Below are 17864 nucleotides of genomic sequence, written 5' to 3'. Positions count from 1 at the left end.
TAATATATTCTAATATATTCTAATTCTAATATAATCTAATATGTTATACTATGTCACTTTAAGTTATTATGTTTTGGCAATGAGCTATATGTGCTGTTATATTGTCTTTATTTGTACCTCCCCATATGACTGGACTGGAGAAGATACCATTGTAAAAGTACCTTTGAGTTGTTTGTAACAAGAGGTAAGGATCCATTTAGTAGCTGAAGTGAAGTGCTATAGCACTATTCCCCATCTCCACATTTATAAAAATGTAATGGATGATACAAATAAAGATAAGCCTTTTATGGTTGTTACAGTCTCATACCAGAGTATCTGGGAAGGTTTTCCCAAAAGGGAGCATTTCCCATGAAGCCTAGTAGCTTCTGGATGGTTTTTAACTCTTCAACTTGATCTACCTCCACCAGAATTATCTAAATTCTTAGTGATGTTTTAGAACCAAAAGGTTTTCTTGAATTAGCTGCTATACTACTATTTTTATAAACCTGATTTCTTAATGAAAATTAATGTATACTAAGTTGATCTGTGTGTTTGTCAACACCATCCTCAGGGGGGATTGTATAATTGTTATAAAATTCTAGTTTTATAAAAGTTAAGAAACTTGCTACCTCCCAGAATCCAGGGAAGTGAACTGCTTGGAGAAGGTATAATGGAGATGCCTGCAGAAACCTCACACTGCACCAAAAAATCCAGAATGATCTTTGGAATGTAGTGAAATTGAACTGTGAGAGGTTGAACACATTTATTTTGTATGTATATTCTCATGCCAAAGGGGACTACCCTCCAATTGGCTTTTTGTCCATGTGCCTAGCACATTGGTTTTGTTCTTTTCCTTTTATCCCCAAATTATTGTAATTCATAAGTTGGTCATATTTACAAGACCCCTTGGGGAAACTAGTCTTCCAAAGGATCTCAGGAGAGATTGTGTAATTAGAATCTGTTGCCCTAAAAACTAAAATCCCCAGAAAAACTAAGATTCCCAAGATTCCACTCATTTCCTGACATTACATGCTGGTGTAGACAGGATATAAATTGGATAGAAGCCCATCTCTCTCTCTCTTTCCTTCCTGTCACAACTTTGGTAGAGTGGGGATTTTTGAGCAGGTAGAAAAACTTAGTCACATGGTTCTGTCTTGTCAGATAATAAATAAATAATCCTACAAGTCTCCAGATTTCCGCATGGCATGGTGACCAGTGGCTGGCTCTGCTGCCTACCATTACTGCCTCCCACCAAGATCTCCATCATGGGCCATAAAGTCCCATAATAACTCCTCTTCACTCACATGGCCACATTCTCACACTTTCATCTGCTATTACCTCTCACCTAAATTTCTGAAGTGGCCTCCTAATTGGTCTTCCCACCACCTGGTTTTTCTCTCTATAATCTAGCCTCCATTTAGCTGCTATATTAATACTTCTATAGCTTTGATCTGACTACATTCCTCGTTAAAAGCTGGTGGCTTCCTATTCATTCTTTTTTATTATTTCTTAAAATCCCTTTGCCTCTATGTAAGAATCAATACAATGTTTTGGTTCCAAGGCAGAGGAGCAGTTAAGAGCTAGGCAATAAAGGTTAAGTGACTTGCTCAAGGTTACCCAACCTAGAAAGGATCTGAGGTCAAATCTGAATCCATGAATCCCCTCTCCAGATCTGTCTCTCAAACTAACCGCATCCCTCCCTATTACTTCTAAGGTCAAATATAAACTCTTCTGTTGGACTTGTAAAACCCTTCACAATATGGCCCCATCTGCCCTGGAACCCAGAGTTAAGTCTTCTACCCCCCCCCCCACAAGAAGGAATGGTGAAATAGAATCCCAAGAGTCATAAAGGAAAGAAGGCTGAAGAGAATTTATGGCAACTAAGTTCAAATCCCACCTCTCACACTTATTACCACTGTGGCACTGGGAAAGTCCCTTACCTCCCCTGAACCTTACTTTCCTCTCTGTTAAATGAAAGAGGTAGACCAGGTGTCCCCCAAGAGTGTCCTCTAGCTCTTGCTGGTAGAACAATTGGTTAACAAGTCCTACCGCACTTAGCAAAGTCCCTGGCACATAGTAGGCACTTAATAAATTTTGTTGCTTGATGGAGAGAAAGACATAAGGACCATTCCTCGAGCACACATTTGAATATCAGATTCTCCAGTGACTATTGAACCTTCTTTTTCTATCCTCTCTCTGGAAAGGCAAAGTCTTGCCAGCAAGGTTTCTTCTGAGCTTCTGCAGAGCTGAGTGCATATAGCAGCTGCATTTGCCATCAGAGAGCCTGAATTCCAATTTTACTCACAGTTACCCTGTGAGATCTGGGGGAGATGAATTTGCTTTCCTGGGCTTCAGGGCTCCTCTGCATATTAGAGGGAGGGATTCAGCAACCACTGAGGCCCTTTATAGCTCAAGATCGAGGGTCTGTGAATGCATAGAGAGCTACCAGGATGTCAACCATTAAAATTAAAGAGAGAAGCTGCTAGTTTCTACCACCTGATGTAGCCACACACGTGTAGAATTGTATGTGTGTATGTGTTTCTCTAGCTCATAGATATTATAACTGAAAAGAGAAAGGGCATGGATTGAAAAAGAGCTATAACTAAGGGGGAGTGACCAGGAGTTAGCCCAAGCCTCCAACATTACAGGGGGCTCCATGCCTCCTTCCCAAAAGATACCTTGTCAGTCTTCCTTCAGTCTGTTCTGTACCATGGACAGCTCTACCCTCTCCTTAATTTCTGATCACTGTGGAGTTCCTCTTCTGGTCCACCCTCCCTGGCATTTGTGGGGGACAGCCCCCCCCTCTATATTGTCCTCCACTCCACCACAGTCCCTCTTTGCTGTCAACACAATTCCCCCTCCATTGCTCTTTTTGCCCCAGTGGAAGGTACGTAGATCCAGGATGCAGAATAAGAACAATAATCCTCCTTCAGAAGCTTTGTTTATTAAGGAAGTTCTCTTAACAGGAAGTCACAGGATTAGCAATAGCACCTCTCAAATCACATTTGCTCTCACTGTGACAATATCAACCCAGAAGGCAGAACATACAGTGATGACCATCTAGTGTCAATTGAGTGTTTGATCAGGGCGTGAGGATTATTGATCAGAATGTGGAAGTCACTTGCCTTGTTCGTCCAATATGATCATTCCTCCCTCCCCTTCTGTCTTGTAAGATGTGGGGAGAATCATGGGGGGAAGGGAAGTAGGAACCCTTTTTTTCTTTAATCCACAGCATGAGCTAGAAAAACTCCAAAGGTATTTCGTCCCCAAACTCCCACCCCATTCCCCAACTTTGACAAAATGGAGACACTGTTTAAAGAGCCCTCTGCTACAGTTAGAAAGCTAGGAACACTTGTCAGAAAGGATTTAGTCACAGAGATGGGAAGAAGGTTAGACCTTGAAATGCCTTATCCTTCCTGGACAGAGAGGGACTCCTGGTGCAGCAGCACCTGGGACAGCAGGAGCAGCTAGTCCCACCACAGGGCCATGTTCCCCAGAGGCAGATTCCAAGGAAGCCACCCCAACAATGGAATGCCTGAGGTCATGATGGGGCAAGTGGCTTATAAAGGGTCTTACAGGGCGTACAACAGGTCCAACAGGAGCGGGTCTAGCAACAGCAGCAATAGCAGGTTTAGCAGCGACAGCAACATCAGGTCCAGCAGCGATAGCAACATCAGGTTCAGCAGCGGCAGGAGTGGGAACTGCTTCATCAGGTTGAGGTGCGGGAACCAGAGGCTAGAAAACAAAAGCATCCAATCCTCTCGCTGGTCTAGGTTTTCCTTTTTGTCAAGGACATTAGAAATATGGGGCAGGACCAGGATGACTCTTCTTTCCCCCATGCATCCCACTTTGATGCCAGGTAAAATCAACATGGACGATAGCCCAGACCACTGGAATCAGGATCATAAGCATATAGAAAATGAATTGCCAGGGCAGCTAAGTCACTCAGTGGTTAGAGAGACAGGACTGAAGATCAGAGGTCTTGGGTTCAAATTTGGCTTCAGACATTTCCTGGGTATGTGACCCTGGGCAAGTCACTTAACCCCCATTTCCTAGCCCTTACTTATTCACAGTTCATTTGCCTTGGAACAAATACTTTGTATAATTAGAAAAAAAGCTTGTACCATAGACTCCATCTCCCAGAATTCTTTTTTATCTCCCAGCATCCCTTTCCCTTCTCCACCACATTGAGTGTTCATGTTTGTATATAAGTTTTGGTGACTCCTCCTTCTCTCTCTTTTTCCTCCCATGTTTGAGGCTGGGTGAACTCTCTGTTTCTCTAGCCTTTTTGCTTAAAGTTTTATTCTTAACAAACCATATAAATATAATACTTGGAGTATTAGATATTCATTTTAAAATCTACAACTTAGTATCAATCCTAAGATATAAAGTAAGGATTTTTAAAAAGAAAGAAAATGAATTGCCAGGCAGCAATCCCCAGATCCACTCAGAATCTGAAGAAGATGGGAGAATGACTATAGAATGTGACTTCCTTGAAGGCAACAGTAGTTTAAGGTGACATCGTTCTACTCTTTCAACCCGCAGCATCCTGAATCATGGCAGCTCCCAGTTGGTTCTGAGAGCCCCAATGTGGAGCCAGTGCTCTCCTGTAGCACTGTGTCCTAACTCAGGCTGGGGCTCTGCCCTCCACTAACCCAGGTCCATAAGAATTATGGTGGGTGCTTGTTTGGGCTTCAGTCTTGGCAAGGAGCTTTACACACCACACACACAATATTGGATTCTCACAATATCTCCCTGAGGTGTGGGTGCTGGCTTCATTTCATAAAGGAGGAAACTACTGTGTTCGTGGCCACCAAATGGCACAGAGGAGATTTGAACCAAAGTCCTCTGACTGCAAGCTCAGTGTTGGGTCACTGAGAGACACATGCTCTTCCTGAATAAGCTGGCCCTCTTGTGCTGCCTAGGTTTTACCCAACAGCCTAGAAATGTGCCCATTGTCCCTAGCTGCCAAGTAACTTCTGGTCTCTGGATGCCCCCCCTCCCCAGCAACATCCTGTTTAGAGATATCTCTAAGCTGGTGTCCAAGGAGGACCCTTCTGGTCCTATCAGTCTATGAGCTAGGACCTAATCCAATGGGGAGACCATGAAGGCCTCCATCACCAGGCACATCTCTGGGAAATGGATACCCAAAGCATGCCTGGCTTCCTGGAGTCAGGGATCACCAGACCTAGGGATTCATCATGGGTCAGCAGCAACAGATCAAGCAAAAGTTGGCTTGAGGTGTGCAAATGACTTCATATCCACTACATTGTTTCAGTTTCATGATAACCTCATGAGAAAGGCAGTGGGGCGTAATGGATAGAGTCTGACTCTGATATATAGTGGTCCTAGGCAATTCCTTTAAGCTGCTCAGGGCTCTAGACACCAAAAACTCAATACAAACACACCAAGATCTGCAGTTCCAACCTGTGTATAGTCAGGAAAATCAACAGTTGAATCATGGCCTCAGGCACTTAATTGTTGTGTGACTGTGGACAAGTCAACTTGCTTCATTTACCACATATGTAAAATGGGAATAATATAATAGCAAATGACAGTTGTAAAGATCAACAGGGCAGCTAGGTGGTACAGTGGATAGGGTGCTAGACCCAGGGTCAAGAAGACTCATCTTCCTGTGTTCAAATATGGTCTCAGACAATTACTTAGCCCAGTTTGCCTCAGTTTCCTTGTCTCTAACATGAGAAGGAAACGGCAAACCACTCCAATATCTCTGGCCAAGAAGTCTTTGCTAAGAAAATCCCAAATGGCATCAGGAAGAGACAGACATGACTAAATACAAATTAACAACAGCAAAGGATGGAATGAGGTACACCTTGCTTTGCAAATCTTGATGCATTCTTTAAATAAGATCTATTATTATAAATTAAAGAGAACTTTGTTAGAGGGGAGTTTCCTATGCCAATGAAATCATAATCTTGTAAAAAATAATTATGATGTGAGCTCTTGATTGGCCAATAATATAGGTATTACCTCTATTTTATAAATGAGAAAACCAAGGCATAGAGAAAGCAAGTGACTTGTCCAAGGTCACAAAGTGAGCAGGCATCAGATCTAGGATTTGAACCCAAGTTTTCCTGACCTAAAGCCCAATACACCATTCAATAAACATCTCCAGATTTGAATCTCATCGCTCCTTGTTTTTTTCTAAAAACAATAGACCCAACACTAACTCCCAAATGCTAACATCTGTGACTCTGTGGCTACAGAAAGAGAAGCCAGCCATCCAAAGCTAAGCCATAGGAAAGGTGTCTGAGTCTGGGCCAACAGGGATACTGAGAATACAACTAGTAGCTTCAATGAGTTCAGAGCTCCATGTGAGACTGAAGAAGAGCACATGGGTAGGCATGGCAGCCCAAGCTCACTCCCCACATCCTCCTAGAGAAAAGGAAACAAAATCTGCCCTCTTGCCAATCCCAAAGACACATGGGAAGAGTCTGAAGGTGACTATCAACGTGCTTCAGAAGAGGATAAATATAAAATCCATACCACAGAGATCGTGCAGGAGACAGCAACATCTTCCCCACCATCTTTCTTGGTCACCGTCCCCTTGCAGAAGCCATACTGTTGTCCAAAACAAGGGAAAGAATGTTAGCTGTGAAGGAAAGCTGGTTCCTCCATCAAATTCCTCAGGAATCCCTCCCCAGTTTCAAGCCCAGGTGGAGACACAAAGTCTTCTCTTCTAGTTTACCAACATAAACAACGGTTTTATTGTTTTCTGTCTTACACTTTCCTTTCTCCATGGACCTTGGGTCCTTTGGATGGAGAAGCCCAATTCTAACTCAGAGCTGGATGAATTTAACAACAAAGTAGTCAACTAGGGCTCAAGGTTCAAATGGCCTGATATTTTGCTTCTACCTCTCTCCTCAAAAAGGAGGATCGGAGGCTCAGAATCTGTCTTTTCATCAGGAATACTGGGACAAATCTAATCCATATTGTCAGCCTATCACTGCAGGCTCTCACCAGGATCCACATCATCTTGTGAGCACCCATTACAAGTCAGGACAGTGCCAAAGGAACAGATACTTGTAAACTCGGGGTCCCCATGGAGCTCCTGCTTATTTTCCATCCTGGGCCCCCTCCTGATTATTCCATTGATAATATTGTTCCTCCTGATATTTTTGGTCCCTGCCTTCCAAATATTCTCACTAATTTTGTATCTTCTCAGTTACACTCAATTGGATTTCAGATGGTATCATCCTTTGCCAACCCACCTACAACCACTTTGCACTTCCTTGATCAAGCCCATTGATCCTTTCCAAAGACTCAACTAGGTCCAGTGCAATGTCCCAGCTCAGCCTAAAGAAGTTACAGAAGTTGAGACCTCAGTCCATTTGCCCCGATTTCTTGATTTCTGAGCTTCTAAGAGGGGTAGGGGGGAAACTGGGTAGCTCAGTGGATTGAGAGCCAGATATAGAGATGGGAGGTCCTGGGTTCAAATTTGACCTCAGATACTTTCCAGCTGTGTGACCCTGGGCAAGTCACTTGACCCCCTTTGCCTAGCCCTTATCACTCTTCTTCCTTGGAACCAATACATAGTACTGATTCCAAGATGGAAGGTAAGGGTTTTAAGAAAAAAAAAGAGGGGGGATAATGTGGGCTGACAATGGGTAATAAGGTGCAGTAATAGGAATGGGACCCTCATAATCTGAAATCTTGCATTTCTCACTAACTAGTAGTGGTTAAACATCAATTGCCAAATCTGTAGTTCCAGCATTAGTTAAACATGAATTATAGATTGTTATTACCCATTCTGGGTGCTGGATAAATAGCATTCTATACTGGGCATTAGCCTTGTACCTATTTTATTAATGGTTACTAATTATTAATTAGTAAAGGTGATCTGTTTTTATTAATTACTTATGTTGTTCCCAGAAATAATTAATTACTTCTAGTGGTCCTCCAATGTACCACATACCTCTTCCCCATTCTCATTCTAGAAGGGCATTGAGACCTCTCCCACATGGACAAATGATGACAGGGTGAACAATAGAGGAACATGGACCCTGTGCACTAGGGACTCTGGCATTCCAGAGGAATCCCCTAATCTTGGACATGCTCCTTACTCCCCTATGGACCTCCACCTGAGTTTGGAAAGGGAGATACTAAGCTACCAGACCCAAATAAATATGCCAATCCTGATCCCCAAGATATGGAAGCTCCACACTTCAGTGGAAGCTGCCAATCTACAGAGGAGCTGCTACTCCATACTATCAACTCCAAAGAGACTACTCTACAAGCCCTTGGACTCGTCTATCAGCCCTAAGACTACCTGGTTAGCCCCCAGACTATTCCACCAGTTATTAGGCTATTATACCACCTTAAACCTCTTCTTCTTCAAATAAAATTTTTGTCTTACTTCTGGAGTTTGAGTCTCCCATTCTTGGGGCAAGACCATGCTACAAATTTGGATGTGTTTCTTCCACATCAAAGCCACCAATCACAAAGGGAGGAGGTCATCGACCTAGGGCTGGAAGAAATCTCAGAAGTCATCCAGACCAAGTCTCTCATTTTAGAGCTGAGAAATCTGAGGCCCAACGTGGATCAGTGACTTTTCCAAGATCTCATAGGTAGTAAGTGCCAGAGGTCCAAATCTTCTGACTTCAAAGACAGTGGGGGATCTTTCCACCACTCTACCATGATTAGAAATGAACCCCAAGGATTACCTAGTCCAGCCTGTGCACAAACAATAATCCTTTCAAAAATCTACCATGGAATTAGGTCACATAATAACAAAGAGTTCTAGTCTAGATGGTCATCTACGATAAGTGGGTCCTCTTATAGCTTTCCCTTCATGTGGATGTGGCTCTGTTATCCCAATAGACTATAAGCTAAGGTAAATCTTACCCCACTGGAAGGACTTGGTATATGACCTCAAGAAAGTTGTCTTAAATATTTAAAGGATTGCTTCAGGGAAGAGGGATTAGCCTTGTTCTGTTTTGGCTCCAGGAGTAATGGCCAAATGAGGCTTGATGTAAGAGACCACTCCCTTACAATTATAGCTATCCCAAAAAGGATTGGGCTAATCTGGGTGGACAGTGACCCTCTCCTCCATGGAGGTACTCAGAGTCTTGGACTAGATGGCCTGTGAGGCCCCTTCCAACCCTGGGACTCCCAGCTCCAGGGGGGTGGTGACTGTTTTCTAAGAACAAAGTAGAAGGGATTCATCAGAGAGTTGGCTACAGGCTGATGATTTTGGAGAGGGAGATGGGAAACAATAGGAACCAATACAAAATTCTGACTCCTCAAAGTGCCAAAGCCTCGTGGACATACCCACACTTCACTTGAGTTGTCACACCTCAGCCTAGACCTAGGGACAGCCATGACTCTGCGCCAGACCCTCTAGGCTTTCTTTACCTGGTCTGTCAATGGGTGGCAGGAAGATGGATCATCTGCCCCTTTTGGCCCACAGTCAGTGGGTGCGATCACAAATTCGACATAGACGGAAGGCTGGATTGGCTGAAGATGGCAAAGAGAGAAATGAAAACACTCATGAAGTCATCACAACTTCCATAATCGTAGCACCCTTCCATCATGATCTAGAGAGTTAGGCAGTGCAAATATGATCCTTCCCATTCCACAGGTAAGTAAATAGAAGCCTACATCAGAAGAGTAATGCCAAGTTCAGTGATCTTGGGGCACAGAATCTGGAAGGGTGGCAAATCCAAAAAGAGTCCAAAACGATCCTGTTCCTCTTGTATGGCCTGCATCTGTTGACTAGCCATCCCATTGCCTGATTTCACAGACTCATAGGTACCTGAAGGAAGACTGAGTCTCCCTGCCTCTCGTAGAATGAAGGCAGCTGTGTCTTGCCCAAGGCCAGCTACTTTGCACAGACCCAGGTTTCCTAAGGTCAGTGTTTGTTCACCTGTGCCAGGTTATGAAACAATGACAGAGAAAAGACCACTGCTGCTTCACACAGAATTAAAGAACTGATGGTATTAGTAATGGCAATGGTGATCATTCATATTAATAATGCCTTACTAATACTAAATAATCAATAACAGGCCTTGTGGAAAGAGAGTCAGTCAGAGAAACAGAAATACAGATTCAGTTCTTACCTCTGATACCACAAGCAATCAGAAAGCATTGATTAAGAACCTACTATGTGCCAGGCACTGAATTAAACTCTGGGGAATCAGAGAGAAGAAGAGGACAGCCACTGCCTCTGAGGAGCTCATCATCTAATGAGAAAGATGGCACATAAATGATGAGGTACATGAGATAGATTATAGATAGAGAGACAGGGTTGGGGGAAGAAGAGAAAAAAGGAAAGAGACAGAGAAAAGGGGAGAGGGAGAGAGAGAAGAGAGGAGAAGAGAAGAGAGGAGAAATGAAAAGAAGAGATGAGAGGAAAAGAGAGGAGAGGAGAAGAAAGGAGAGAAGAGAAGAGAGGAGAGAAGAAAGGAGAGAAGAGAAGAAAGAAGAGGGGAGGAGAGGAGAGAAGAGGACAGGAGAGGAAGGGGAAGAAGAGGAAGAAGGTCCTGTGATCTTGGGCAAGTCCCTTAATTTCTCATCATTTCTCTAAGACTGGGAAGTTGAGGATGAGTGCCCATCTGCACTAGGGAAGTAGTTTCCTCACCAGGAGTTCCCCTAGCCCAGTGAAATCATAATTCCTGTCCCAAGCCTATCTGTTAAAAGGAAATACCTATAATAATAAATCATTTAATACAATGGTATAATAATTCTATTAATAAATAACAGCAACACTTGAAAGATATCACTAACTGGCTTTAAGAAAGCAGACCAGGAAGGCAGTGATGTCTAATAGCTAGAACCTTGGTACTGGAGTCAGAGGGCCTGGATCCAACTCTCCCTTGAGACACTTTTACCTCTCTGGGCCTCAGTGTCCACCTCTGTAGAATGAGGGGATTGAACCAGATGCTCTTTGAGGTCTCTCTAGCTCTAGAATCTTTGGCTGAATTGACTCCCAGACTAAGGAAGCAGGCATTTTTCTAAACATAAGGATCCCCATAGATGGGGTACATTCTCATTCCTCCTCCAATAATGGGGTACATGACTTCTCCCTTCCCCACAGAATGTACTCCCTGAGGATAAGGATCAACTCCTTTTGTCATCTTCCAGTACCCAGTTTGGCACTGTGCCAAGAACAGCACAAGGCAGAGGAGGTGCTCAACAAATGGGATTGGGTTGCATTGGAGACCCTGGATCTTTGTGGGTTTCTTTTCTATGAGGAATCTTTCTCTCTCACTGAAGACCCCTACCTCTGTGCCATCTCCTACTTGAATCACCTCCCCATCACTCCTTCACTCCCCTAGCTCCCACTCCCAGACCTGTGAAACACACATGCACACATTGACATCCTATATATGTTATATATACTCTCTTATATTATAGTGATAGGTGATAGTTCTTAATACTATTTAATGTATGACAACAATAATATATTACTATAATGCACAATAATACTTAATTTAATTGTAGTATATTAATATTGCTATAATTATATATGTTGTTTGTTTATTGCCTATGCAACATATAAATATATTTTATATTAATTGTCATATATTTACATGATAGTATGTATACTATATTACTATAGACACATGGCCACATGTCTATATTACTATAACCAGAAGGTGTCACTGTTCAACAAGGTTTGGCAAATATCTGGTTTCCCTATCTAAAATTTACATTGGATCCCAGCCAGTCTTACCGAAATCTGAGCCCTGGAGACCTCCAGAAGCTTGTAAAAGGTGGATTGGTTCTGGCTAATGAAGGCAGCCAAAGAAGCTTCAACAGCGTGGACCACCCTGGTATCATTCAAGGGTGCCAGGAGGGAACATTGCGGGCAAACTTTGCGCACATCTTCTGCTGAATCTATCAGAAAGGAGAAGAAACTGGGTTTCATGGCCAGTCATTCCTTTGGTCCTCTCTGACATGGGTCAGCTCTGAAATGGGGAAGAAATTCCTCAGAGGGCCTCAGGCATTTGTGTGCTCCTTATTGTAGCTTAGAGAGGTTCAGGCTTCTCCCTTAGGTCCACTTCCTAGAGTTGCCCTCTCCCTTTAAGACTCAGCAAGCTCTTTTCTGTATTTGCATCCATATATGTGCACATTTCATTTTAACTGACAGACATAAGCCTCTTGAAGGCAAAGACTGTTTTGTTGTCTTGATCTCTCCAGCTCTGAGCATACAGCCTGGCACACAATTGACACTTAATAAATGTTCATCATTGGACTGCCTGCTTGATGGTGTTCTGCTGTCATTTCAGATCAGCTTATTGAGAGCCAGAAAACAAAGGCACATGGTGCACAGCTTCCTGGAAAAGCTGTCTTCTTAGAGCTTTTTATTTGTCAACATGAAATCTGGAGACCCCAAGTCTGCCCCATCCCCTGAGAATTCACCCCGAGGGAAGTCCCAGGCTGCCCATTTCAGACCTGAACAGACCTTAAAGTAGACCTAATCAGATGTTAAGTACCTTTTAGTCCTTGTAGTTTCTCCCCTTGTATCAAAGTCCTCTCTCAGGTAGCCCAATGGTTGGCTGGACCCTTCCCTTTTGTATCTATTGTAAAGCATCAGCGTCTCCCTGATGATCCTGTCTTGGACTTCTCATTTCCTTGTAGCCATAGTAATGCCAATCAATCATACTTCCCTGTCCTCACTTCCCCAAATGGTATCTAAGTTCCCCAAGTTGTATTCTTTTGGGGAGAATTATCTATGGAGGTGATTTTTCCCAGAGATAGTCTCCGGAGCCCCAGGGTGTTGACTCTGGCAGCAGCCAATTGCTAGACCTATCTCTTTCCTCATTAAAGACTTGTTTTTTCTGGCTACTTTAGCAATTCTGTGTTTTTACAAGTTAACATATTCCAGCTCTGCCCCAAGACTGGTGACTTTGGCAAGTAAAATCTCTTCAATGCAATTGAATTCACTCATTTGGGAAATGGAAGCAATCATTTAGGAGAAGGCTCAGCTCAGCTCGAGAGTGTCCAAGGAGAGCAACACGATGGGTGAGAGATCTTAATTTCTTCTCTTACAGGGATCCCTTGAAGGAGACGGGGAGAAGATTGGGGTGAAGAGCGGAAGAAGAAGAGAAATGACATGAGAGTTAATTTCCTCAATGTGAAAGGCTGACTCTCCTTGGAAGAAAGTATAGACTTGTTCTGCTTGACCCTATAGGGCAGAACTGAGGGGAGTGGATAAAAGTTCCAGAATTTTTGGATTGATATCAGGAAAAGCTTCCTATAAATTTGAGGCATCGAAAAGTAGACAGTGCTGGTTTCCCCCTTATAAGAGAGCTTCAAGAAAGGGTTGGGTGAGGCAGAGATTGGAAGATGTGGAGCCTGAAGCCCCTCTTGCTCAGAGATTCTAGAAAATCCCTTTAATTTGGATTCTGATTTTGGACAGGTGCTGGTCAGAGATTCCCTTTTCCTAATGAGCCCTTTCTTAAAAAAAAATAATGTGATAAAATGAATGAAAAAAATTGTTATTCAGCATTGACCAGGCACCAAGAATCTCAGAAACTGAGACCTAGAGAGGGAAGATGACCAACCTGGGGCACCAGAGGAAGGTAGGAGGGATGGAATTTGAATCCAAGTCCTTCTCGTGCCTAAATTAGGGTGCTTTCCCCTGTACTGCCAAAGTAACAATATTGCTTTGCTTTAAATTTTGGAAGGTGAAGCAGCTAGGAGGCGGCAAATAAAGAGAGCTGGGCATAGAGTCAAGAAGATCTGAATTCCAGTTCTTCTCTTATTAAGTGTATGACTCTGGACTAGTCATCTAACCTTCTAAGTCTCGTTTTGCTTATTTGTAAATACAAGGAATGGACTTGATGGCTTCTAAGATCTCTTTAATTAATCAATCTGTGATTAATCTGTGATTCTAAGATGAAAAGGATTCCACAAGCCCATTCCAGCTCTCTGACTTGAAAATATATAATCTCAGCTTTTCATTCACAAATTCTAGCTCCATTGTTGTCAGAATTGGTGGTTTTGTTCTAGCCACTCAATATAAAGAGGTTTTAAAGCCTTTGAACAGATAAAATGTTGTAAAACTAAAAATTGTTGTTAGATTTTGGTATTCTCTCTTTCTCCTGCTTCTTATGAATGTTGTTCAGGCTCTAGATCCTTGCCAAACTTCTGGGCAAAGTCTGAGAATCCCCAACTCCAGGGAATTTCAGTTTGGAGAGACGCTCCTCCCTGGACTCTCCCTTTGGGGTTTTAGAAAGTGGGGTGGGCGTGTATTCGTTAATACCAAAGCAATTTTGCCAGAAACTCTTTTTTGGCCTCATTCTCCATCACTGGTCTCCAGAGCCATACCTGGGTTGGACTCACACTTGACGTTCAATACTTTATACTGGCCGTCCATTTTCAGCACGCTGGCCTCACAGTCTCCTTCCACAGCCTGGAGAAAAATAAGCCACATCACAGCATGGTGTGGAACTCACCACCTCTCTCAAGGGGAAAAGCAGAGGAGATAGAGATGAGGCCAAGGATCTCACGCCTCCCCAACCCAAAGCACTGGTGCTGGGGGACATTCAAAGGGCAGACAGCCAAGAGGACAAGAATGTTATTCATTAGAAAGGATCTGTGGTCCCAAAGAGGATGAGGTGGATTAGGATGGATTGAGGTGGGAGATGCTAAAGAATATGAGCTGAGGTCAGTGGATTGAGAGGCAGCCCTAGAGAGAGGAGGTCCTGGGTTCAAATCCAGTCTCAGACATTTCCTAACTGGGTGACCCTGGGCAAGTCACCTAACCCCCACTGCCTAGCCCTTACTGCTCTTTTGCCTTGGAACCAATACATAGTGAAGGTGTGGGTTTAAAAAAGAAAATAAAAGAATGTGAGCTGAATACTGTCCACATGGAATCTAGAAGCCCCAAACTTGTAGCCTAGCAAGAGCTGATGAACCCCAAGTTTTAGGACTAAGTTGTAAGCTAGAGATCCCAAAGCTTGTACTGGGTCCCCATTCCTGTGAGGATCTACCCCGAAGGGAATTTCAGGCTAGCAGCTTCAGACTAAATAATGGCCCCTCAGGTAAATGACAACGTTTGGGGTGTCTAGATTCCATGCCAACAATACTTTGGGGAATGTCAGATTTAACATGCAATTTGGAGAAGAGCGAGAGTAAGAAGGGAAGAGAAGAGACAGAAGAGGAAGGAAAGAAGGAGGAAGAGTAGAGGAGGAAGAAAGAGAGAGAAGGAGTAAGAGGGAGAGGGAGAGGAGGAGGAGGAAAGGGGAAAGAGGAAGAGGAGAGGGAAGAAAGAGAAAAAAGAAGGGAAGGAGGAAATGAGAGAAGAGAGAAGAAAGAGAAGCAGAGAATGAGGAAGAGGAAGAAAAGGAGAAAAGGGAAGAAAACAAGAAGGAGGAGGAAGAAGAGAGATGTGAAGAGAGGATGGAGCTCCAGTATTTACTTCTAGTGAACTGGTTCCACCATTATCAAAAAGAGAACCCAGGTCGAATCAAGAACACATGTGATACCCAGTGGAATCATGCGTTGGCTATGGGAGAAGTGGGGGGGGGGGAGGAAAAGAAAATGATCTTTGTCTCCAATGAATAATGTTTAGAAATGACCAAATAAAATAATGTTTAAAAAAAAAGAGAGAGAACCCAGGGAAACAGTGCCTGTGTAACAAAACCTGGCAAAGCCTGTGAAAATTGTGAAGCTGGGAAAGCTGCCTCCCCCTGAAACCGGGGCTGGCCAGGCTGCCCAAGCCCTTCGGCGAGGGGGACCCCCAGGAGTGAGTGTCTCCCAATGGGCGCTCAGCCAAATAAGAGCAGAGATTGAGCCCCCCCAACAGGTTCCGAGGGCACAGAAGGTGGACACTCACGTGCTCTGCCAGCTGCCTCACGGTGCAGTTTTCCAGGGGGGTTTTGTCCATCACGTGGCAGGTGGTCTCCAGCATGTCAACCTCCATCACGTACACCTCTCCCGCGGGCCTCTGCAAGGGGAACCAGCAGACACACACGTGTGACGGACACGCTTGCTCAGCGCCGCCCCAACGCCTGCCTGCCCCTCGCGAGGCAGAGACTAAACAGGGCGAAAGAGACATGGAGCTTCCAAAGGAGAACATTTCCATGTCCCCTTCTGCGGGCTCCTCCTGAGAATCAAACTGATTTTTCTAAGCTGCCAAAGCCTTGGAGGCTGGCCTCAGTCTCTCTTTCCAGCCTCATTAGCACGGCCCTCGCAGGTCTTGTGGTGGCTCCCACGTGACATCTTTGGTCTTGGCACCGCGGTGCCCCTGCCTGCCTGGCATTCCCTTCCTGCTCCCTCACAGCTCAGCATCCCTCCCTTCCTCCGAAGCTCGCCTCCCCTGAGGACCCCCATGTGTCTTCCCTCTGGAATGTCCCTCAAGCCACCGTTTCCTCTTTGGTCTTGGCATCCTGGGTGCCCGCCAGCAGCCGGCTCCACCATGCCCTGGATGTCCGGGGGATTTGAACCAGTAAGTTCCCAATAAAGGGTGGCCTGAGGGGGGGGAGGAGAGCTCCCTCTCCCTCTCTCTTCCCTCCTCCTCTTCTCTCCACTCCGCCTCCTTCCCTCTCTCCCTCCCTCCTCTTTCTTCCTAGACATTTCATGGACTTCCCATGTGTCCTCCTACTTCCTGCCTTTCTGAATTTCCTCTCCAAGAAAGAGCTTGTAGACCACAAGTAGACGGATTGCCCAAAGCCATGGTGGCTGCGTGGTGGGCAGGAAGCCTGGTTCTCATGTGGGTCTCATAGCAGAGACAGGGGCAGAGTTCAGAGTCAGGAGAGCCTTTGTATCTTGCCTCAAAGCATATTTGTGGGGTGACACAGGAACGGGCCCTGAACCTCTGTCTGCCTCAGTTTCCTCCTCTGTAAAATAAGGAAGTTGGACTAAATGGCCTTCCAAGGTCCCTTCCGGTTTACTAGAGCACTAGGCTGGCAGATGTGAAGAACTGAATTCAAATTCACCTTAGGTCACTTGCTAGCTGTGTGACTGTGGAAAATCATCTAACTGCCATCTGCCTCAGTTTCCTCAACTGTAAAATGGGGATAATAATAGTGCCTCTCTCTCAGAGTTGTTACAAGGATCAAATGAGATCCTATTTGGAAAGCATTTTGCAAAATTTAAAATGCTTTAATTGTCCAGTTATTGTGTGTGTTACCTTGGGAAAGTCACTCAGTTTCTCAGGGGAGCCTCAGTTTCCTCCCGTGTCGTGCGTGTTTGTTTGCAACATCCCCTCCCTCCCTAAGTCTCACGGCGATGGCACGTCCCTCTTGTGGAGGCAGGATAACAAGCATCGTTCAATCCGGAGTCTGAACCAGGGTTCTGCCTTCTGACCCAGTCACAACTGCCTACGTGGGACCCGGGCCAGAGAGGGGGACGTGGGCAAGTCTGGAGGAGGATGAGGAGGCCAGGGCAGATCTGGGCACCAGGAAGCCCCCGGCCCCCGGCACGGGCCACTTACCCGCGGGTACACCCTGACTTTGTCGATCTGATTCAGCCTGTACTTGTATCCGGACTGCAGTTGGCTGTTGACGTGTTGCGTGATTTCCATTGCCGCAAGCTCTACATCTGGATCGTCGCAGTCGGGGTCCCTCAGTGGGAGAAGAGGGTGACTCCGAGCAGCGGCATGGCTTAGGAGCTGAGCTAGACAGAGGAAGGCTACCAGGGACCTCATGGCTTGGTCCAGGACGGATGCTGCCTCCTCCGCGCTAAGGACCAACTCACTGGAAAGGTGGACGAGCTCAGCGCCCCGAATATTTATGTGTTGGAGGGGCCTGAGGCCATTGCACAAGAGCCGGCTGAACCAGTTCTGAGAAAGCCCGGCAAATAGCAAAAACGGAAAAGCAAACAGTCGGGTTATCACTCGCTGTCCTGTGGACTCTGCCGAAATCCATGTCCTTGGGGGCGCGAGTGGGCGAAGAAATGATCCAAAGTCTACTCCG

The 17864-nt window shown here is 44.9% G+C and overlaps 1 protein-coding gene across 1 annotated transcript; it reads right to left on the bottom strand.

The window, feature by feature from the left end:
• Window positions 1–2903: 2903 nt before the first annotated feature.
• On the bottom strand, window positions 2904–17667 carry AHSG (alpha 2-HS glycoprotein). The gene is made up of 7 exons (XM_001373299.4): window positions 17384–17667; window positions 15785–15895; window positions 14275–14359; window positions 11675–11838; window positions 9355–9456; window positions 6487–6561; window positions 2904–3714 (listed from the first exon to the last, which is right to left on the bottom strand). Exons 1-7 carry the CDS (start codon window positions 17594–17596, stop codon window positions 3370–3372), a joined length of 1095 nt encoding a protein of 364 aa, XP_001373336.1. The 5' UTR covers window positions 17597–17667; the 3' UTR covers window positions 2904–3369.
• Window positions 17668–17864: the final 197 nt, after the last annotated feature.

Source organism: Monodelphis domestica, chromosome 8 (assembly GCF_027887165.1).
Source record: "Monodelphis domestica isolate mMonDom1 chromosome 8, mMonDom1.pri, whole genome shotgun sequence".
Lineage (NCBI taxonomy): Eukaryota > Metazoa > Chordata > Mammalia > Didelphimorphia > Didelphidae > Monodelphis > Monodelphis domestica.
Note: the sequence above shows the minus strand (reverse complement) of the source record. Positions and strands in the feature narration are given on the sequence as shown.

Excerpts from the sequence above, each read along its gene's own strand:
- AHSG (XM_001373299.4), bottom strand. The coding sequence starts at position 17,596 with ATGAGGTCCCTGGTAGCCTTCCTCTGTCTAGCTCAGCTCCTAAGCCAT. Across the intron at positions 14,360-15,784 it reads TGAGGCAGCTGGCAGAGCAC|GCTGTGGAAGGAGACTGTGA; the intron begins GTGAGTGTCCAC and ends ATTTTTCTCCAG. Across the intron at positions 11,839-14,274 it reads CAAGTGTGAGTCCAACCCAG|ATTCAGCAGAAGATGTGCGC; the intron begins GTATGGCTCTGG and ends CCTTTCTGATAG.